General features: G+C 41.3%; 1 protein-coding gene across 1 annotated transcript in view; it reads right to left on the bottom strand.

The window, feature by feature from the left end:
* Positions 1–24,397, bottom strand: part of Camsap2 (calmodulin regulated spectrin associated protein family member 2) — an 88,822-nt gene that overhangs the window by 7,044 nt on the left and 57,381 nt on the right. Inside the window, 11 exon segments of the mRNA XM_028857534.2 lie at positions 438–510; positions 2,256–2,347; positions 2,349–2,474; positions 2,953–3,089; positions 6,370–8,572; positions 8,890–8,959; positions 9,763–9,797; positions 13,869–13,962; positions 15,751–15,844; positions 23,369–23,508; positions 23,698–23,839. Coding sequence (XP_028713367.1) covers positions 438–510; positions 2,256–2,347; positions 2,349–2,474; positions 2,953–3,089; positions 6,370–8,572; positions 8,890–8,959; positions 9,763–9,797; positions 13,869–13,962; positions 15,751–15,844; positions 23,369–23,508; positions 23,698–23,839 — 3,206 coding nt within the window.

Below are 24,397 nucleotides of genomic sequence, written 5' to 3'. Positions count from 1 at the left end.
CATGTGCGGGCGTGTACTCATGCCATGTCATGAAGAAGGTCAGAGGACAACCTGCTGGAGTCACTTCCCTCCTTCCGTTACGTGGGTCTCAGAGAATGAACTCAGGTGTCAGGTGTGGCTGCAAGTTCCTTTACCCACTGAGCCATCTTAGTGGCTACATTTCATATCATTATAATACAAAGTCCCCCCTACCCCAAAACAGGGTTTCTCTGTGTAGCCTTGGCTGTCCTAGAACTAACTCTATAGACCAGGCTGGCCTCGAACTCACAGAAATCTGCCTCTGCCTCCCAAGTGCTAAGATTAAAGGTGTATGCCACCACAGCAAAACTAAAAATTTGTGATGTTTCATCTACAAAATATAAAATAACTCTAATTTTTATATAATTGCAAGTATCACCTTCTTTTCTGTGAAAAACATTCAGAAGCGCTGGGCTTACCTTGGCGTCCTCTTGCCTGAGTGAAGGCTCTCGTTATCACCTGTGTTCAGCGATGCCAGAGAGAGGCTAGAGACTGAAAAAACACGGTAAATTCGTGATCCTGAACAAAAACAAAATTGTAAATGTAAAAGAAGAAACTAGAAAAGAGTCTGTTCATTAGATAACACCAGCAACGAGAACGGGCTTTTCTAACTTCTTTTCTTTGTACTCTGAATCCAAGCACATAATATGGTGCATGCATATAGTCACGACTTAAACTAAGAGGTAAGTTTTAGGCTATAATAAAACTAACTTGCTGTTCCAAAAGTAAGGTGGTAACAGGAGACCTGATACTGTGACTAGGTTTTTTTCAAGAAAGAAACATGTATTTTGTAATATCTAATTTCTATGTGAAAATTAACTTGAAATTTTTCCCAATGTGTTTTAGTTTGGACTTATTTTTATTTTCCATGTATATGAATATTTGCCTGCACATCTGTGTGTGTCCTGCCTGCACATCTGTGTGTGTCCTGCCTGTACGCCTAGTGCCACTGATGCTAGAAGAGGGTGCTGGACCCCCTGGGGCTGGAGTTCTGGATGGCTGTGAATCATTACATGGGTGCTGGGAACTGAACCCTAATCCTCTGCAAGAGCAGCGAGTGCTCCTAACCACTGAGCCATCTCGAGAGTCCCAGCCATCTCTTAGTCACATCAGCCAATATTCCATGTCAAAGAGTTTTAGCAGACCAGGCTCATTCCGATAGCCTGAGACAGGGAAGACTCCAGTTGCTAGTTGGAGGCCGGCTTGGGCTAACAAGCAAGCACACAAGCAAGCTTCACTGCCTAGCATGGTCCAGTTTAGGTTATTCCCCTCAGAATTAGTTTTGAGTGCTCAGGATAAAACCTAGAGCCTCAAGCGTATTAGGTAAGGCCTCTACCTTTATCCTCAGCTCCAACTGTAGGACCTGTCTGAAATTTTCCATGGTGCTACTTTAAATAAAATGGCTTAAAAAGTATGCATGTTGAATTTAAAAGATCTATTTTCTCAACTCCAAGAAATTATAATTTTGGACTTCTGACTATTTCTGTCTTAAGGGGGGAGGGGACTTTTAAAATCTTGACCTGACATTATTATTGTCCAGATAACAATGACTAGGGCTACAGTCAATGAGAGTTCTTGGATCTCATGTGCGATGTCCTGGATTCAATCCTACCCTAAACTCCAGAACAGTGATTAAAAAATACAGCTACATTTCTTATACATATTATGCACATAACATTTATCCTAAATTCATAAGTTTTTAAACAGTAGTTAATGCATTAGGGGATGTGGTGAAGTTGGTAGAGTGCTTGCCCATCAAGAACAAAGCCCTGAATTCAACTTCCAACACTGCATTAGAGGGGTGCTGGTATATGCCTGCAATCCCAGCACTTATAAGGCAGAGGTAGGAGGATCAGAAGTTCAAGGTCATCCTTGGCTATGTAGTGAGTTTGAGGATAGCGTGGGCAATAGGAGACCTTGTCATAAGAGTGGGGAAAAAAAGATACAGAAATGGTAACTGATAATTCAAGGATGTTACACCTGTAGACAGACTTCTGTAGTAAGTTAGTATTTAAATTATACGTTTAGCATTCACATTTGATCTACTAAATATATGCATGCACATATAAGCACCTAGATTAAATAAAAATTTCCTTTGCTTATTTTGGTTTTCCAAATAAGACCATGCATCACCTCAAACTGTGTATCCAATTTAGTATGCCCAAGGCCTTGTCAGGTTAGCACAACAAGCCAAGCTGGTGCTTATGAACAGACCTCCTCGTAGTAACTGGTGGTACCTGGAGGGCCTTTGACTGGTGTTTTGGGGGATTCAATGTGATCTCTGTGAATGGATTTGGGCCGCTGTTTCTTGCTTTGGCCACCTGAGGACGGGCTTGAGGACGGTATCCATGTCTTCCATTAGCTTCAGCTGTTTCCGCCTCATGTACTCCTGCCGAATGAACTCTCTGCGCGCGCGCTCATCTTCTTTCTTCTGACGTTCCTCCTCCGTTTTACGCCTAGGAAACCAAATGGCTGAACTGATTATTTTGTAGACCAAATACAAACGACACTAGACAGAGTTACACGTTGGATGGGAGAAGACGGAAATGTCTAGAGTTCAGAACCTTGGGGAAAGACACAGTTGGCTTAAAATGCACTTGAGAAAATTTTAAATTTTGGTCATTTTTCTTTGTGCGTGCACGGTGCGTGAGCGTGTATTTCTCAGTGAAGTTATTTTAGTGTTTTTTAAACATTAATATTGATTTTCAAAGTTAATGTTCATGGAGGACTTGACTCTGACAAGCAAATGAATACTCTGAACTTCTAAAAACCACCCAAAGTCAGCAATGATCCGGCTGCCTTAGATTCCCCACAGCAATCTGAAGAATCCTGTTAATAACACGTAGCTGAGAAACTACCCGTTGGGCACCCCTGCAGAGCTAAGAAGCCCCGTGTGTGGACCCCGAGACTCAGAACCGGCAGCAGCATCCTTGCCTTGTCTCCTCTTTCTTATGCTCCATTTCCGCTTCCAGCTGCTGCTTCCGAAGCTGAGTTTCTTTCTCCCTCCTTAGCCGTTTCTCCAGCAAAGCTGCCCGTTTCATTGCCATATCATTTTCTGCCTTTTGATCATCCTAAGAACAAATGTTATTGAAGGAGAGTAAACATTTTTAGATTCCAATATTTTCATTTTCTAACATAGCCACTCTTGTGGTTACTCATACCTGAAAATCTGAACTAATTACAACTTTATCAAATGTGGACATGATACAAAAAACGTAAAAATTCATTACACTTAATGGCCATCAAAAGGAAAAAAAAAGGAAACAAGTTTTGTTTTTTGTCTGTTTGTTTTTTATTATGTTTTAGTGTGCGTGCGTGCGTACTGCACTGCACATGTGGAGGTGGGTGGTTGGTGGATAACTTGAATGAGTCTTTTCTCTCCTTCACCATGTGGGTCCCAGAGACTGAACTCAGGTTGTCAGGCTTGGTGTTAACAGCCTTTTCCTTTACCTCATGGCCTGAAAACAACTGTTTAAAAGCAACATTTATGTGCGTCTGTGTAATACCATATTCACGCCATGGCACACGCATGGAAGTCAGAGGACAACTAGCAAAAGATGGTTCTTTTGCTCCATAATTTGGGTCCCGGGATCCAACTCAGATTGTCAGCCTTGACAACAAGTATCCTTCCCCACTGAATCACTTCCCTGGCCCCCAAACAACTGGCTTTGATTCTAATAACCTATAGGAGAGTTTGGCGCCCACTTTAAAAATCACATTTAAATGATAATAAAAATCTGATAAAAAGCAATCCAAAACTAGCCACCAAATGTCATGTCACGTAAGTGTTGGAGGGACTTGTTTCTAGTTTAGTTTGTTTTTCAGCTGAGGTGCTGACAGTCTTGACTGGCGGGTCCACTTGGAAGAAGAGATGGACAGAATTCCTGCTCAGCAGTTCTGCAGTTCTGCCATTCTGAGACTCGGTCACGATCTGTAACCGTCCTGGACTTCCTGATCCACAAGGGCACTCTCAGTCCTCAGAAGGCTTCTATGGTGCAGTGCTTTACAATCTGCAAGTAACAAGTTGCAGTACTGGTCCACTGTCTTAATGATTCCTTGAGGATACTTATGTCTTTCGTGGCTAACACATTTGCATCACGGTGCTGGGCAGAAGGGTATTAAATCACACAGGGAAGAGGCACTTTTGCCTCTTGCTTTGCCTGGGAGTCCAGAGATAGATTTCGTGATGAATGGACAAAGCCAGAAGATAGCACTGAAGCCATCAGCTCAATCATGCCTTTCTGTATCTAACAAACCATACACACTACACTATGCTCTGGATAAAAAGAACCAGTCCCCCTGGGTACTCACAGTCTACGTGAAAAAGAAAAGAAAAACAAGATAGCTGAAAACTGGATTACAAGTGCATTATCAGTGTATGCAGACTGCCAGAGACATAGGTGGACACGGCTAACTCATCGATGAGGCATGTAAAGTCTTAGGAGGAAACAGAGTTAAAGGACAGTCTAGAGTGGTGGGTCTCAACCCTCCCAATGCTGCGACCCTTTAATACAGTTCTCCACGTTGGGGGTGACCCCAACTATGACATTATTTCATTGCTACTTCACTACTGTGATTTTGCTAGCTATAAATCATAATGTATATATCTGATAGACAGGATATCTGATATGTGACCCCTGTGGGGGTCATGACCCACAGGTTGAGAACCTCTGGTTTAGGAACTATGAGGAAGAGTCTAGACAAGTAGGTATGGTTATACTGCCCTGTCCCTGAGTTGTCCTGAGGTTTGACCTTTATAAATGTTTTCCCAGAATGCCTGAGGACACAGGTTCACTCTCCAGTACCACATGTAGATATTAGTAAGGAGTTTCTGGTGGAGTCTGGCTCTTGGAGACAGGAGCACCGAAGAACAGGACGGCATGAATAGAGACTAGGGGCCCAGGTAAGAAATGATACCCATGTCAAAGAGATGACCTCCGGGGCAGTGAAGACATGAAGTGAAGGTAGGATGGACACCTACTTCCCCTGCCCATTTTCCTTTCTGTGCAAAAGCCTCTAACCCTGCACATTAAACTCGGCTGTGATACTATCTACAGGAGCAATCTATTAAAAAACAAACAAACAAGGTAGTTTTACATGATTAAGAGACAAAACGTGGCTTGTATCCAAATTTCTAAATGCTGAGAGGCCTAAGGGACAAGCATCCTGAGATCAAATTGAAAATAATCCCAGCACTAATGGTCAGCAGGAAAACTAGCAATCACCGCTACCTCAATGGCTTTAATTTGCCATTCCTCCCATCACTACTGAGCACTTCCTCTCAATCCTCAATTCTTAAGCCGTGCTGCTGGGTACGCTTTCCTAACTACATCACCCTGTACAGCTTTAGAGGGTCAGAGCTAACAGTCCCTGGATTATAAGAAAGAAGTATGAATAGCACACATTTGTGACACATGGTAATTTAGAAAAATATAAAGGTGAAGAAAATGGATAATTGAGGAGAAAAAGCTGATTAAGGTTTCACCTATAAATTCTAGGATCTTTACTATCAAGAAGCAATACTGTCTAGGCTGTCGTTTATTTGGCTGAAGTACTATTTAACTATTGTTATCTAACAGCAATAGTAAGATTAAGATTTATATTCCTAATCCGTACAGATACAACATTAGAGATCACCCGTTTTAGTGCCTTAACAACAAATCTGAAACATACATTTCCAGTTATAGAAAAATAAACTATGGTCTACAATGCAGACTGTAAGTAGGTAACACCATGGCCAACAGATCATGTATACATCTTTCTTCAAACTGTCTTTAAAGAGTTTTTTCAGAGGTGGATATTATGGGCAGAGGCAAAGCTCTGTCCAGCATGCAAGGCTTTGGCTTTGGTTCCCAGAAAAAGAGACCTATACCCTAATGATAATATCAAACTACTACATGTTTTTAAAAATGTTTCACTTTGTATGGTCCATATCTGATAAGTTTGTAAAACTCAAAAAATATTATGATAAAAAAAACGTTAAAACGTTAACATACATTTATATACAATGCAATATGAGTATTTTTACCAATTGGGAATAGCTGAATTCTTTGATAAATTCAGGGCTTTGATAAAAGTGGAAAGGGGAAGTAGGGAACCATATACTGTAATTGAAATGCATGCATGCCATGACTGTGGTAGAGGACCGCAGCTCTTGAGTCCACACTGGAATATGGTTGCAGTGTGCCTCAGTACTTGTATAGAACAAGGCAGGGTTTGCCTAGACACATTTCAGGAATAATGGCTGACTTGTAATGAAAGAGATTGTTCCTGAAGAAGTACATAGATCATCTTAGAAAACATACAGGCACTCATCCTAAGAGGATGCTCAAAACTGTGGATTAGTATTACCTTAAAAAAGAATCCACAGCATACTTTCTGGTCATCATCGAATTGCTCTTTATCACTCTCTCCATCATATTTTTCAACAGATACATCAGCCTTTTCAGGGGGTTTCAAATCTGACAGAGAAACTTCAATCAGATTGACATTTTTAGGAGCAGTGGGTGGGAAAACAGATTTAGGAGGTGGATCTGTGGGTTGACTCAACTGGTCCTCATTTGGTGTCACACACACAGTCTCTGTGATGGGCTGTGACAAGACTTCAGAAACTGATGATTCAAGAGGTTTAATCCCCTTTGCCCCAGGATCATGGTCACAAGGTTCCAATGTCCCTTTGCACTCTGACGACTCCTTTTTAGTCTCCTCTTTTGGTTTGGGATCTTTTAATTGAGGCTCCCCATCATCACCAAAACATACAAATGACCGTGTCTGAATGGGAACCTGACTGGGTGAAAATCTCCTTAATCGAGGAAGACTATCCACAGACCGAGGAGGTGTCAGGGTTCGGTTCAAAGGAGTTATTTTTAATTCATTTGGCCTTGGAGTCCTTTGATTTTTAACAGAAAAGGATGAGCTCTTCCTGTTGGAAGACTGTGGCGACGGATGGGTGGGGCGTGGGGAGTCAGATGAGAATGGAGCAGCCGCTGAAGACAGGCCTGCCTGTCTAGGTTTAAAATCGCGAATCTGCTTCTGCGGAGAGGGCTGTGGAGGTGAAATCACCCACGACTGCTGCTCTCTCATCTGCATTAACATCTCCTGCTGAAGGGACAGGCGTTGCATTTCTTGTTGTAGAAAATGCAGGGATGAATTTAGTTTTTCAATGGACTTTGTATACTCTAAAATTTCCCCTTCGTTTAAAGTCTCTTCTGAAGGGCTTGCCAGGTTCCACTGCCTCTCGGGATCAACAGGCGTGGTTGGAGACTTCAGCCATTTGCCCTGAGGAGTCTCCATGCTCTCTTTTATGTCTGCTAGAGACTTGCTCCTCTGTCCATCCATTTTGTGTGGTTCCTTTTCTTTTGCTCGGTCAGTATAGATTTTCTCGTCCTCTGCACCCGCAGCTTCCTCTCGAAGAGGGGAAGTCCCGCCCCCTTTCTTTTTCACCACAGTTAGGAAGGCTGTCCTTCCCATTTTCTGCCTCTGCTTAGTAAAAGCAGCCTCCATTTTCTTTTTCTGGGCTTCTATGGCGCGTCTCTTCTCTTCTAGTTTCATCCTAAGGTGGACCATTTCAGAAGCCAACAGCTGGGTAGTGTCCCGCCCTTGGGCAAGGCCCGTTTCTTCTGGAATCTGTGCCCAAGAGACCACATGAGGAATGTTAAGCTCCGAGCCTTCTGGTGTAGTCTTCTGAGAACTGCTCCCACTGCTCTTCCCATCAGTGTGATTGAGTTTCCGGAACTTCTGCTCAGCGAAGCTGGTCATTTTCACTCCAGAGCTGGAGGAAGCACTGCTCCCGGGCTGAGACCTGGTGCTGATGGTACTTGGGCAAGGACTCAGGGCTTCCCTGGGGTTGCTGGCTCTTCCGTCATAGTCCTGAAGAAACTTAGACGCATCATCCATGTCAGAGTCTAAGCTAACAGTGTAATCCCTCAAGGAAGAGTCTTCGTCCATTGTTTCCGGAATGTCCTCTGAAGGGACATGAATCCCAGTGTCGACTTCTGTAGTGTCTGTTATGGGACTCAAGGCACCTTTTGTATCAGTCACGTTGTCAGGACTGGATTGATTCAGCTTGACATTTGAATTGAGAATACTCAGATCCTGACTATGAAGAAAGAAGCCATTAGCAATCTGATCTGGCCGAGGTGTATGAGGAGATTTCTCAGTGTCGTGAATGATCTGTAATGCTTCTTCAATGCTTGGAGTCTCGATCTGATTGCCAAACTCATCAAGAAGAACTCTATTTTGTAAAGCCCCATTGGGAAGCCTGTAGTGAGTATTCTCGTTAGAATTTAGTTCATTTGTGTTAAGTGGCATGTAAGATTGGAGGTCACCACAAGGATCTACATGATGTTCTTCTTCAATGCCTTCTTCTTCTTCTTCTTCTCCATTCACGGGCTTGAAGGACAAATTTTTTCTGATGTGTTTGGATGCACGGCTGTTGTTGAGAGTAAGCCCTTCATTACTAACAGAGCGGATGATTCCTCGGTTTGGAGTGGAACTCTGCGCATTGTCTTCTTTATCGAAAGAAATATCAAATGAAACACCATGCACTGATGTTCTAAAAAGGAGGTAAAGACGAAATGTTTAAGAAATTTCAGGGAAAATGATTTTAAAAATACCATTGAACAATTATTTGAAAGTATATACCCTTCCTCCATTTTCACAATCTTATTGACCTCAAGGTTAAGAGGGACTATTTCATCACCTTTTAATTCAGCCTCTTGGACCTCTATCATAGCCTATGCTGCCCTTTTCACAGTTAGGTCCTAATTCAAATCTTGATTTGACCACACGGCTAAAGACAACGAGGACAAAGCAGAGGGAGGTAAAGCTGACGTCTTCTGGTGACGTGACTGTACTAGTAACCTGGCTTACCTTTTCTCCTTAGGCCATGTTCCTATGAAGCCGTCAACATAAGACATAGACGAAGACCTTCTAATTCCTCCTTCAAATGCAAAAACAGAAAACCCATTGAAAGCACACATTTGACATATTTGAGAGTTCATTTAAGGCACTAAAAAGTGGGACCTCGGCAGCATCAACACAGCAAAGCAATTTTTTTTTAAAGTTTAGAGGAGGAGTGTGTAGTTTACAGCCAACAACTGACTAGTATGAGAGGCTCTGGGGTTAGTCCCCAGGAAACTACCTCCCTGACCAAGTAACTATATCCATGTCAAGAATTTGATTTGATACAAACCACGCAAACACATACACACATATCCCAGGAAGGGGCTCCCGGCAGCAATACTAGCACTTGGGAGCTTACGGCAGGAGGGTTAGTAGTTCAAGACTAGTCTGGGTAACACACAGACACATCAAGAAAAATAAAAACAGGGCACGGTGGCACACCTCTATTAATTGGGCACAGTGGTGCACACCTGTATCCCCAGCGCACACAGAGATCGAGGCATGAACATCAGAAGTTCACGGTCATCTTTGGCCACATAAGGAGTTTGAGGCCATTAAGAGCTATATGCGATCTTGTCTCCAAAACAAAGGCAAGGACATGGACCAGGGAGGTAGCTCATGGGTACTGCCCTTGCCTAGCACATGACACCCAAGGTCCTTTGTCTAATCCCTAATACCACAAAAAAGGAGGGGAAACCGGGCATGGAGCTACAGACTACCTGTCACGTACTAACACACACTTTTCAGAAAAAGACTAGATGTTTATACTTATTCTCACTTATTTTCTAGTTAGCCTACTTAAAATAGCATTTTCCTCATAGGCCTTTTCCAATACATTACCTGAGGCTGAAGAATGAGCTTGGGGACGTGCATATCTAAAAGGCAAATGATGAGACTGTAAATAGAACTCCTTCCCAACACACTGCATAATATATGTAATCAATTCTCTCTCTTTACACACACATGCTTTTATTAAAAAAATAAGAAATTAAAAAAACCAAGTTAAATGAAACTCATTAATTTGCAGTATTTTAGGGAAATGTAAATCTCTAAAACCTTCTAAGACCCTGATGAGCCTCTCTGCACAGCCTGTCTCTAGATGACCTGAAGACACAAGGCTTTCCTGTTAGTCTTACCCAACTCTGCCCTGTTTTACTAAGAACAAGGGAACTGACCCGTTTTCTTCTCACGTGATTGTGATAAGTGGCCCCACCACGATACACGCTTGGTCCCCCCCCCCCCCCGAGTTTTCAGCTGCCATGTTCCCTGGCATCAAGTGAAGTTATATATACAACCTAGCCCCAGTGGATGGGAATCAGGGATAAGAGGCAGAAGCTTCAGCTCACTCAATCACACCGTCTTTCAGCTCGTATAAACTGAGACTCGAACAAGCTGGTACAGACTCGGGTCAGTATCAATGCTGTGCTTTTGTGACTTACTGAAAGCTTGCTTAGTCAATGAGCTCTCTCTGGAGTGCAACAGTACTGAAGACCTGCCTGTGCAAACCAAGTGCTATCTGGGCTCTGGGAGTCTTTCTCCCTAGTGTGCAGCTTGTCCTCTGCTTTCTTTATGTCATCTGTTAGGACTGTCAATAAAGAACAACTCCTTCGGAACTAGGTTCCCCAGCTGACAGTCTTTCTTAGCTCCACCACAGAGAGGGTAATCCCGAGTACTAGGAAACTGGTTATCACAATCTGTTCGTCCTTTTCTTCTTCTCCAAATGATGGCTACATGATGTAAAAGCTTGCTCACTGTCTCATCTTCAAATGCACAGAGAGGAGTTTGGTGGTGTGCACTCCTGAACCAATCAGGAGCCAAGGAGGTGGGGCAGCTGCTGGGCCTGTCTGTTGCTGTGACTACCTTCATTTACTCAGAAGACCTTTATTTTAGGTGTAGAAACACCTGTAGGTGTGACCACATTATTCCCAGGGAGAGGAAAAATGATCGAATCCTTCCTTAAAAGTTCTATGAAGGGGGGTTGGGAGAGATGGCTCAGTGGTTAAGAGCACTGCCTGTTCTTCCAAAGGACCATGGTTCAATTCCTAGCACCCACATGGCAGCTCACAACTGTATGTAACTCCCATTCCAGAGGATTCAAAAACTTCACACAGACACACATGTAGGCAAAATGCCAATGCACATAAAGTAAAAATAAATAAGTCATTAAAAAGTTCCATGAAGGGGCCGGGCGGTGGTGGTGCACGCCTTTAATCTAGCACTAGGGAGACAGAGCCAGCGGACCTCTGTGAGTTCAAGGCCAGCCTAGTCTACAAAGCAAGATCCAGGACAGGTACCAAAACTACACAGAGAAACCCTGTCTCGAAAAACAAAAAAAAATTAAATAAAAATAAATAAATAATAAACAAACAAACAAACAAAAGTTCTATGAAGGGTCATGTGGAGACTTACAGAAGTCAGAGGGCCTAGGAACCTAGGATGACAAGAGACAGTAACTCCTCAAGGGATTTAGAATCTACCTGGGTTCTTAGGGTTCTACTAGAAAAGAAAAAATGGAGTCTCCATAAAACCCAAGCTACATTTTCCCAGGGTCAGAGACACAGGGGACTGACTGTTCATTCAGATCCTTGTCCTAATCATGACTGAATAATCAACTCTTAAAGCTTCACCATTAACTTGAATGGAAGTAGACAGAGTATGGGAATGGTGACCTAGAATACTGAGCATCTTCTAAATTTTCAAGGAAACTAATGTAGTCAATCAGAAAAGCACCAAGGAAATTATATTTAGAAAGCTAGCCTTAGAGAAAAATGAACAGCAGTTCCTAGATCAGCCACCCACACACCCACCCACACACCCGCCCCTTTCTTCCTTTCCTTGGGTGCTGGAGATCAAACCCAAGGCCTTGGACACACTCAGCAAGCGTTCTATAACTGAGCAATGTTCCCACACTAGATCGGTAGTACTTTATAACTTAATCCTCTGCACTGAGCTGTGAGCTAGGTACAGATAGAAACCTCAGGAAGTAGCAAGAAGATCCATAGCAGTAAACTGGAGGTTAAAGAGAGGAAACTTTTTTAGTTTTGAAGAAGCGCATTACAGACACCAGGAAGTACATGAAGGGAGGAAATAGGGAGGAAATGGGAACTTAAGTTCAGTCAAACTCTGACTGTTCCTGACAAAAACTTTGTACATGAGAGTGAGTGATAGCTTCAGAATAAGATTTTATTTTTATGTAATTAGGCCAAGAATTAATAAAAAGAGTACTTTGAAGTTTTTGCTCATACCTTTTTAAAATGTAGTTTTAATAGATATCCTTGATTTTCAAAAAAAAAACCCATAAAGCATAGTAACTTTAAACAAAAGAAAAAATAGATTGGGGAGTCTAAAATTAATATAAATTTCAAGCTGCAATAAATACAAATGAAAGCTAAGGCTGGGTGTAGTGGTGCACACCATTAATCTCAGCACACAGGAGTCAGGGGTAGTGCACCTCTGTGAGCTAATGGTATCCTGGTCAACAGAGAGTCCCAGGCCAGCCAGAGCTATATAATGAGACCCTGTCCCAAAAAAAAAAAAAAAAAAAAGACAGAAGAAGTAAGGAAGGGGGGGAGGGAAGGAGGAAGGGAGGGAGGGAGGGAGGGAGGGAGGGAGGCTACTTATAGATTCTGCTTAAATTTTTTTTTTAACAGCTGGAATTTGACTGCTAGAAGTGGTGGGGCACGCTTTTAATCCAGCACTCAGGAGGCGGAGGCAGAGGATCCTTGAGTTCAAGACCAGACTGGTCTACAGAGCCAGTTCCAGGACAGGGAGGGTTACACAGAGCAATCCTGTCTTGAAAAACCAACTAAATAAATAAACGTTTTAAACTGACGAATGACTTTATCATATACTTGGGTCAGTAGTCAGGACTATCTTGATATTAATTAGGATACTCTTTACTTTCAATTCAGCGCCTATGTCAAAGACTAACGCAGTCAATAAAGTTCAATATTAGAGCTATGTAATTGCTACCTCTCAATAACTAGAAAGCAAAACGGTGGTGTGGGAGGTGATGTGAGTGAAGAAAAGAAGCCCCCTGACCCAGACATTTGAATACTGGCCCCAGCTGCTGTCTGGGGGGAGGGGGGCTGTGCAACTTTCAGGAGGGCAGCCTTCTGCAGGAAGTGCGTCACTGGGGTGGGCTTGGGGGCTTGACGCCTTTCCCACCTCTGGTTTACTCCTTCTACTCCGTGTGCAGTTGAAGATGAGAGCTTCTAGCTTCTTGCTCTGGCTGCCTGCTGCCATGCCTCCCCAATTCCGGACTCCCCTCCCAGAACCACAGCCAAAATAAACTCTTCCTTAAATTGCTTTTGGTCATGGTGTTTTATCACAGCAACAAAATTAACTATATAAGCGGGGAAGAGCTGTTTCCAAGATTTTCTTTTTAATAGTAGGAAATTAAAAAATCCGGGCTAGCAAGAGAGCTCAGCTGGTCAAGGTGTTTGTGTCCAGGCTGATGACCTAGTTGCTCCCAGGAAGGAGGAGTCACCGAAGGAAGGAGCGAAGTGACTCCTACACACTGTCACCTGACCTCCACATGTGCTCACACACATAATAAACGGAGCTAAAATGTAAAATTTAGATATCATCTTAAAAGTTCCCTGATGCCTAAGAGTCACCTATCAGATATTTTTTCATTTATACTATTAAATAATTCTCAATTATAGGAATAATGCAGCAAAAGTTTAATTTTAGGTTTCTTATTTAGAACTTAGACTATTGTCTCCCACTTTTCAGTGTGGTTCACTAAAAACCTATTTATGAAACACTCATTTCAATATAAATTTCAATTACTTTTAAATTAAAGTAAGCTTTAGTAGTATAAGCTAATTGGAACTTAATTTATAAATCCAACTACAAAATTAAAAAACCCTTTTTAATGTCAAAATATTATTTGATTTCATTAGTAATTAACCAGGAAATGGTGACGTCAATGTGGACTCTACCTTGAGGTGAAGTCAGAACTCGATGAACTATCCATGATGTTTCTTTTGGCAGCATTCAAGACAGGGGCTGATGGCACATCTTTCGCAGGTTCAGCTAGAATAAACGATAAAACTTCAAATTATATGTTCAACTTATTTCTAACACTATTTCAGATACTCTGAGCCCTAAGTAATTATTTAAATTTCACTTTCTATTTCCATCATTACTTTTACAGTAATCATCCCTTTTCTGTGCTGGGGATCAAGCTTAGGACTCCAGAACTGTCCTGGTTCTCTTTAAATAACTCCTTCTAACATAAATGTACCCTTAAATAATTTCTAAGTCAAAATAATTTCTTGATATAATCCGGCTTTTAAAAATTCACAAAAGGTTCATGGGGTGAGGTACCATAAAATAAATGCAGGTATTCAAAATAAGGATAAACCTGAGCTTTTAATCTTGTGAAAATTTTCATAAAATTTGACACACCAGGTTAGTTTCAGTTTTGTTTTTTATGAAATTGCTGGTAATTTGTTAATTAATTAAGGATGGTCAGATTTTTTACTGTATTAAAAACCCCACTATATCTAGCTTACATGTAAGTAATTCTAGGGAAACAACTTGGTTTTGATGGATGTTTGAGCAAAAGCTTTGTTATTATTGAGTACTGGGCTTCTCAGACGAAATTACAAAAAAATGCAAGTAAAAAGTCACACTGACTGCAAAATACTATATACATACTGGTTATGGCAATTCTTAAAGAGAAGCGACCTTCATGAAGAGCCTTAAGGATCTCAACTTCTTTTAAGGTACTATTTATTATCTACTGCTCAGTGTTCAGAATCAGCTGGAAGTGGTTTTGAGATACCGGAGAGATCAAATGCAATGATCTCCCGGTGCACAAAGTAGCCTGAGGGCAGCACTTTTATAAAGTTAGAGTATATCCACCAGAATGACACGTCTCTCTGTTGGTGGCATACCCACATCCCTCTTGGTTCCTAATCTTTTTTTTCCCTCCTTTGTATCTCTGGGAAGGCAGAGGTTAACTGCAGTAATCAGAAAAAGGAAATTTGAGCCAAGGAAAGCTGCTAAGTAGCTGGGAAACAGAAAAATCACATTTTGTACTGGGTACAGTAGCACTGTTATCAGAAAAACTGGCCCCCTAATTTTTGCTGGTACAAAGTTCTAAGCTTAGAAGAAATGCTAAATTTACAATCATTTTTCCCTTGTAGGAATATGTGTTTGATTTTAAAATGAAAGCCAGTTTTACTGTGCTAAATACGGCACTGCTATAGAGAAAAAAAATCTAGGAGGAATTCTTTTTTTTTTTTTACTTTCTGGCGATAAAAGAGTTTAAATCCAGGGCTGTATGCAAGCTAGACAAGTACTCCACCACTCAGCTGTGTTCCCAGTCTTTGCCAGCAATTCATAGTCTTTATTCCTAAGGAACTTTACAACAGCCCTCTTATTTCTTATTAATTTTATCATAATTACACTGTAATAACAAAGGCTACTAGTTTAAAAACTATATCCACAAAGTGTTTCATGGTTTAACAAAAATCAAGTTGTAGGTTAAGGTCCTAATGTGAGTGGAGTTTGGGTAACATAATGTTAAAAATGAGGACTCTAACAGGTAGTAAAAACTACAGATAGGAACAAAAGATATAAGAAGTATACAGCACCAGTGAACACTAAATGATCCATACATAGGATGTCCAATACAGGAATTATTTTTTCTGTTTCTTGCAGATAATTTGGTGACTTAACTATTAAAATATTTAGACTCTTATCAAGGATAATAGCTGAGATCTAAAATGGTAACAAGCTTCTAACTAAACGAATAACCAGATGAGATGCATAAACTCCTCATTTTTCTACATTAAAATGAAGAAGATTGATCACCTCCTTGTGGACGGACGACACGTGGCTGTACAAACGACGGCTTCACAACTTCAAACCACCAGAAGAGTTCTGCCATGAACACCAAATAATTACTCTATACAAGAGAGTTAAGAAAATTAAAGGAAGCCCTAGGTAAACCCAGCCATAGCCATCAACAGGTGTCCTTTATCCTCTCAAATGCAGATCTGAATTCTACCCATTCACTATTCAGAACACTCATGAGGATCCTTTATTAAACCTGGAGTACAAAGTTTAGCGCCTGTAAATGCACATTCAGATCTCTGATCTTTTGTTTATAGGTCAGAGCAACTCTCCCAGGCATCACTATCTCTAGCTACGTAGAACTCTGAGGTAACAAATGTCCTTTTCTTCCAGTGGAAATACAAACAAAAAGCATAAAGAGTATTTACCATTAAAAAAAAAAAAAAAGGTATGCTGGGCAGCAGTGGTGCATGCCTTTAATCCCAGCACTTGGGAGGCAGAGCCAGGTGGATCTCTGTGAGTTCGAGGCCAGCCTGGTCTACAGAGCGAGATCCAGGACAGGCACCAAAACTACACAGAGAAACCCTGTCTCTAAAAACAAAACAAAAAAAAAAAAAAGTAAGAAAAAATTTTGAAAAGTAATTAAATATATAATTTAAATATTGTATCCACATTTGATAATGCTAAATTCAATAGTAATCCACGTGCTAAGTAATATCAAACTATAGATTATGACTAAAATAATCTAGTAATATAATTTAATATCATTTAATGCACCTTCTAATTTTGAAAACATTAAGGCTAGCAACCTTTTCTTATTTATACTTTACTTGAAAACACAAATAATTCTTTCAATGGCTTAAAGGAGTTCTCAAAAGCATACTTCTATGAATTATACATATAACATCTAACTACTTATATACATTCGTATGTATGGTTGGGCTTTCATTTTGTCTTTGTCTTTTGAGACAGAGTCTTGAACCCCGAGCAGTGGGATTACAGATGTGTCCCCTTATACTAGAATAAGGCTTCTATGTTAAAACACATATGAAGAATAATTTCAATTTTAGTGTTGAATATATTTCTAAAAGTACCACTATACAAAACCTGTTTTCCTCATTATGGAAATATGGGGTGTTTTCTGATATCTTGCCTTCTGCTTATCTGCTAATTTTGAACGAGCCTCAAGGCACGAAACATACTTCTTTTGATCCAAACATAAACATACTTCCTTGGATTTCATCACCTAGATATTTGTCACATTTAAGCTGGTAATGTTCACATAGTCACCTGCCACCTTATAGCTCCAGAAAGCCAAAGAATCAAGGATGCCTCCAAGGTCTCTGTTTTGAGCAACTGTTACTGCCACTTAATAAAATGAAGACGACTGGGAGAAACAGGTGAAAAAAAAAGTCTCTGACCCTTTCCCCGAACATCTCAGTGGACTGGAGAAGTGTGAGACGGGAGGCCTTGTGGAGGGTTGACCCAGAGCAGAAGACAAATTTGCTAGTTTTTCTACTTTGCTCTCAGTATTTGTTTTCACTGTAATTTTCCAGGCTATCCAAATGCTTATACACAAATAGCTATCACTTGAAGCTATTAAAACCTGAACTTTCTTTTAAAAATGAAAAAGATTCAATCCCTTACATTGTGGCTTGGACCGCACCTTGCCTTCTCACAGCTTTGCATTTCTAATTATATCTATTACTTATCTTCTCAACTCTCTTCCACTGAAAGACAAGACCTTCTCTCACTAATCATCATGTCCTATTTCTCCGCACTATCTAATGAAATATTCCTTAAGAACATGATCAGGCCAGGCGGTGGTGGCGCACGCCTTTAGTCCCAGCACTTGGAGGCAGAGACAGGGGAATCTCTTGTGAGTTTGAGGCCAGCCTAGTCTACAAAGTGAGTTCCAGAACAGCCAGGGCTGTTACACAAAGAAACCCCGTCTTGAAAAACCAAAACCAAATCAAACAAAAAAGCCAGGCTCAGACTAATCCTGTACTTCTTTGCTTCCTAGTGCCTGAACCACTCTAGTCCCATGCTGAGCTGCTACTCTCCAGAACTCCACTGGCTCAGGTCACCATAGTCTTCACTTGACTTCTCAGAACTATAGGGTTCCTGATCTTTCTCCTCTGAAATACTGCTAATGCCTATGACCACCCACTACTGAATGAATCCTAAGTACACTGACTATACTTTATATTATATAGATTATACATATATAATGGCCTATAGAGCATTTGCCTTTATAAATCTCAAAGGCCAAAACTGAAACAGTGATCCTCTCTATAAAGTGATCTTATCCCAGTTTATTCTTAATGGTGGCATTTTTATTCCAGAGACCCACAGCCAGGCATTAAGCAGAGAGCAAGAAACCTTAGAACACTCAGCCCTAAAGGAAGTGTCTCCATCAAATCCCTCCCTCAGAGAAGCCCAGAGAAGAAGAGGTGGAGAGAGCATAAGAGCCAGAGGGGACAGAGGACACCAAACAAAGCCCTCCACATCAGCATGACTGACACACACATGAGCTCACACGGCCTGAGGTAGGATGCACAGGGCCTGCACTGGTCTGTACCAGTTGGGATCCCAGAGTTCAGAGGAGAAGTGGGCACATTCTCCCATCCCTAACCCAGAAGCTCTATCTTGTATGATAACCACTTGCAGATGAAAATGTAGTTTCCTCCAAGGGAGTCTCATTGGGAAAACAAACTACTCTTAAGGTAGGCTGCATGCTCAGCCGTAGATGACCAACAGAAAATGAACTCAACGGTACCTTTGGAAGTTCCCTGTCTCATAATGTTGTGTCAGGGCTCTTCCTTTTTTTTTTTTTTTTTTTGGTTTTTCGAGACAGGGTTTCTCTGTGTAGCTTTGCGCCTTTCCTGGAACTCACTTGGTAGTCCAGGCTGGCCTCGAACTCACAGAGATCCTCCTGCCTCTGCCTCCCGAGTGCTGGGATTAAAGGCGTGTGCCACCACCGCACGGCTAGGGCTCTTCCTTTTTAAAACTTGTGTGTGTGTGTGTGTGTGTGTGTGTGTGTGTGTGTGTGTGTGTAAATTTTTTTCCCATCCATCCTCCTTTTAATCTATAGGTCCTCTCTATGTGTGTGTATGTTTAGAATTTTTATGGAATTCCTGAGTGTGTGAATGAGTGGGTCTCTGTTTCTTATGCCTTCTCTTAGGCTCTTTTCCTTCTGTTTGATAGTCCTGTCCAATTCCCATGTGTTTTATTTTATTTTATTATCATTCCATAGAAGCCTGTTCGCTTTCTAATGAGTGACAGAAAGAGGGTAGCTCTGGATGGGAGGGAAATGTGGGGAGGTGGGGATGAGCTAGGAGGAGCAGAGGGAGAGGAAACTGTAATCAGGATAGATTGTCTGGGAAAAAAATCTATTTTCAATAAAAGGAAAACAAAAGATTGACCATTTAAAAAAAAAATTAACCAGCTTTATCAAACATCACTTTCTCCAAGGTTTGTAATCCCATGTCAGACTACAAGGCCTAGAAAGGCAGGGCCTATGCTCTTCACTCTATGTTTACAGTCTAAAAGAGTTCCCAGCACAGAATAAATATTTATTGAAGAAATATATAAACTGATCCATAACAACAACAACAACAGCAACAAACGGAAGTCAGCACACAGCCAACACTGACAAGGGCATCTCTGGCCTGATGGCTAATCGTCACTGTCACCCAGACTGAACTCACGAGTGCCCAGGAGAGGAGGAGGAAAGCACACTGTTGGTTCAGTCTGGGAGCCCATCTCCAAGGACAACTAACCTAGTGGAGGAGAACAATCTAGAATGTGGACAGCACCATCCGAGGGGCTGGCAGCCCAGCAGGAATAGAGGAGGAAGAGGAACCAGCTCACATAGGCGTTCTCTCTGCTTCCGGTTCCCAGTGAAGAAGGCTTTGCTTCACGAGCCTTCTCCACCACGGTGGCCTGCCTCACCAAAGGCCAAGAAACAACAGAACCAGCTGCCCATGGAGACAAGCCTCTGAAACGGAGTACCAGGAACTGCTTCCTCAATGCTTTACTCAGACATCCATTACAGCAGCAGCAGCCCCACGGGCACATTGAGATCACAGTGACCCACACTCTGCGTTGGTCTTTACGGTAGACCTTCTAAAGCCAAAGGGTAAACTTGTAAGTACTGCTGCTCGGGTCTAGCCTACTAGTACAGTTAACTAGAGCCGACTTCATCTTTTGAAAAAACACCTCTAAAATGTGCAGTAGTTATCTGTTGATAGAAAAGGATATGTATTTTAAGGATCTGATTAAGAGTTGTCCTGATAAGATAATGGCAAAAATTGGCCACAAGATGGCAGAACAGGAAGAAATAATTTCCCTGGTAACTGAGATTATTTCATTATAAAATTATAATTAAATGACAATTGGTCATATTCCAGAAATGGTACAACATTAATTTAAAATCATCTTTCCCCAATTTACTTTGAGACAGAATCTCACTCTGTAGCCCTGGCTGGCCTGTAACTCACTATGTAGACCAGGCTGGCCTATAACTCCCTGAGATCAGCCTGTCTTTACTTCCTGAGTGCTGGGGTTAAAGATGTGCATCACCACACCTGCCCTACTTCTTAAATATATGTAGCATGTGTCTGCATGTGGGGTCATGCATGTGAGCACAGATGCCTGTGGAAAGCAGAAGACTGTGTCAGAGAAGTTACAGGCAGCTGCGAGTCACTTAACATGGGTGGGTACTAGGAACTGGACTCAGGCCCTCTGCAAGAGCAAGCAGTACTTGCTCTTAACCTCTGAGCCATCTCCAACCTCCACTTCCGTTAGTCAAGAAGGTCGACACATCTACATATTTAAACAGTGTAAACAACACAGAATATATAGACTGGAGAAGTCTAGTAAACCTTAACACCTTCTCCCATATCCAGCACCACACTCAGAAGAAATTACTTACGTTTTATGGTTATCTTAAATATATAAAAGTGTGCCTTAGCACCTATCTGCAATTGGTTCTAGGACCCCAATTGCAGTATATGTGCATGTGTATACAGACACCAAAGACTTATGGATGTTTAAGCCCCTTCCCTATGATTGTGTAGCATATGCATAGAATCTATGTGCACCCCTCCACGGGGGGAGTTGGCTTTCTCCCTCCACAATGTGAGTCCTGGGGATCAAACTCAAGGTGTCAGGCTGTGGTATGAACCTTTACCAGCTGAGTCATCTCTCTAGCCCCACATGACAGCTAAAACCACCTCTACATTACTTACTAGTACTTAATACAATATGTAAATAGTTATTACACTGCATTGTTTAGGGAATAATGGGTCAGTGATCCTGAGTCTGATCCCTAGCCCTGAAGGAAAAAGAGAGGAGAAAGGTTTAAAATATGCGTGCACAGGCACACACACACACTCACGCACACAGTTATAGTCTTTTTGTTGACTTTACCCTCACTTAACAATGTCTTAGGGAGCTTTCTGTTTCAGCAAAAACAACAAAGCTCTCAACTACCTTCCTTTATATAGGCCAATGATATTATAAAACATTTAAATTTATGCCCCTACTAAAATGCATCATTCCTAACTTTTCAACATCAGAGGCAGTCTTTATGTGCCTCTCACCAGCCACTATCCCTTTAAAAAATAGGCTATCTAGTACACTGCAAGGGAGCTAGGCTCCAACGAGGCACAGCCTGACCCTTCAATGCTTTCTGGGTGTGCTCAGGATCTAGTACAGGAACTTGCCCGGGCAATGTCCAATAATCCTCCAAAGCAGCCAATTTATTTCTACAACAGAAATTCATTTCCCATACATTCCTCAACACCCACTATTAAAAGTTAAAGTGGAAATGAGGTGCCCAGCAATAAGGACCAAGCAATTTCCCTAGAGTTTAGAGCCTTAAGATAGTAGGCTAAATTCAAACTTGTAGTTGTGATAATTAAGCAAAGAATGCATAACATGAACAAAGACTTTTTGTTGACAATTACTTACTTAAATAAGCTTGACTTAAGGAAATGTTTTTATATTTGGATCATGCTCAAAATGATCTAAATATCAGGATTATATGGTTTATTGAAAGTCTACATTCTATTTTATTCTCCAAAAGGACAGGAAGGAACACTACCAAACGAAATCTATAGCAATTTTTAAACAAATATACATCTTAGGCATATGACAAATTTTCATTTCATATTATAAAGTAGCACTTATATTTTATAGAAACTGCTAGCAAAGTCATTAGTAAGACATAAAGGCAATAATGGTGTAGGTAAACCTTCAAAATTGATTAATCAAGGTTTCTCTTTGAATGTGTCAGGGTAGGGAGTGGCTACCATTTGAGTCACTGGGACTAGGGCCTCATTTGGAAATGCTTTTTATCATTGGCTCTATCTTCTGCCCTTTGGAGATCCTGAAATGGACAAAGGAGAAAGAGGAGAGACTAGAGAATAAGAATTTCAAGTGTAAGGTGCTGGCATATGCAGAGAGGAGCTATTTAGTACTTCCGAGCAGGATTAGCCCTGGAACTCTGATTAGGCCCGACAGAAAATGGTTACCTCTAAGCCAAACTTCTAATTAACTAAACATATTATAAAGTCACTTATTCCTAAAGCTTGGAAACTAAAGAAGCACATGGAGTGACAAAATTAATATTGTTACAATGGCCAACTTCCTGAAGTGATCTACAGAGTCAATGTAATCCTCATCAAAGTTCCAATGAAAAAAAGTCCTGAAATTCATGTGGGAGCCCCCAAACCCTGAAGAGCCAGAGTAACCCTGAGCAAAAAGAGCATTTGACATCGGATTTAAAAATCTACCAGAGGCTAAAGATGGCTCAGTGGAGCAATGTGGACCCAAGGCTGGATCCCCAGCATCTACATAAAAGCTAGGTGCGGCAACCCTTCTCTTAACTCCACATACACACACACCCCAACACAAATATGCGCGGCGTGCGTGTGTGCGCGCGCGCGCGCACACACACACACACACACACACACACACAAGTGTTTCATGTGGCTCTCTAAAATTTCTTCACGAGAAAGAATTTCTCGTCACTGTTTTGTTTGCTGCTTCTTTGACAGGTGTCTCATTATGTCCCCAGGCATGAATCCAACTCATGCTTCCCCATCAATTTTCAGAATACTAGGATCACTGGCATACACTCACACTCAGCTTTGAAAGGAAGAATCTCATCCTTTTTAACCTATGATCAAAAACCATTTAATGGTTCATAAAATGTGGGTTCATACTCTGCCCACACCAAGACAACAGGTCAATTTTATACATGAGTTTGTGTTTGTCTTTACAATGTAAAAGACTTGTAGTTAGCAATGGATGCTTAAATAGGAAGAAAAAAAAAAATCAACCCCCCCCCAAGTCCTTTACTAATAAAGTGAATTTGTAAGCTTTTATTTACATACATTTATTTTTGGAGAAAGGCTCTATCTCCGCTGGCCTCAGACTCATTACAAAGCTTAACCTGGCCTTGAACTCCTGATTTTCCTGCTCCCACCTTTTCTATTGCTAGACTTGAGGAGACTCAACCTGGGCCCTTGTGCATGATGGGGACTACTGCACCACTGAGATACACCCCAGCTTGTTGCCATGGTTTTTAAACTTTATCAAAAGGCAAAAAGAGAATGATTTAATTTACCTTTATGGATGAAGCAGCATAAAGCATATCTTCCAAGCTGAAATGGCAGCAATGGTTTAAGTATTCTTGGCAAAATTCCTGAATCAGCTGTAGATTATACAGGCTATCGGCCAAAGACATAGTTTCTTTCAAACAAATATCTTCAAACAGAAAAGGGGATGACTTTGGGTTAATTAGGAACACTTCATAACTACCGACAGTACAAATACACAGTTATGTAAAATCTGCTTAGCAAACATGTGTTTGTAAGTGATAGCCACTAGACAAAAAGTTCTCCACTTTCTTTGCCATCTATGCACAGTTTAGAAACAGATCCCTGGAACACCTACCCTCCAATCGGACAACACCAGGGCAGTAGAAATGAATAAGGGCAGCTAATGCACAGCCGTCTGTACCATCCTTCAGCAAATTTTCTACCAATGGAATGCATGGCAGTTGCTTAAGTAACGTTTGTTCCTTCCTGTAACGAGCCTACAACACAAAGAGATCTGAATAAACACTAAGCAATGCTGAGAGAACAAACAAACAAAACCCCACAGAACTGTAGACTCTAGTTCTTAATATTAAGAAAATATAAATCAGGAGAAACGAGAAATACCAACTACTCACCAAGGTTAAACTGACAGCAACAATACTACTTTCAAATCATAAACTAATACAACTGGGGGATTTAAAAAGACGACGGACACACAGTGCTCTGTTCACTACTGGGCACAAAGAAGCAATCAGTGCAGGCTAGTTGTTATTAGCTAGTAGCTCCCCACAGGCAAGAAAAATCACGCTTATGACTTACTGATGGTGCAGAAAGCCTTTTATTGGCAAACCGTATGATTACATAGGCTATTGATATTTAGTAGTCACTTTTAAAAAGATTTATTTTGTGCATATGGGTGTTTTGCCTGCATGTAAATATGTAGACTATATGTGTGCCTGGTATCTGTGGAAACCAGAAGAGGGTCAGATTCCCTGGAACTTGAGTTACAGAGGGTTGTGAGCCACCGTGTGGGTTCAGGGAACTGAACATGGTTC

This window comes from Peromyscus leucopus, chromosome 15 (genome assembly GCF_004664715.2).
Source record: "Peromyscus leucopus breed LL Stock chromosome 15, UCI_PerLeu_2.1, whole genome shotgun sequence".
In the NCBI taxonomy this organism is placed as follows: domain Eukaryota; kingdom Metazoa; phylum Chordata; class Mammalia; order Rodentia; family Cricetidae; genus Peromyscus; species Peromyscus leucopus.
This window is presented reverse-complemented; position numbering and strand designations above follow the sequence as displayed.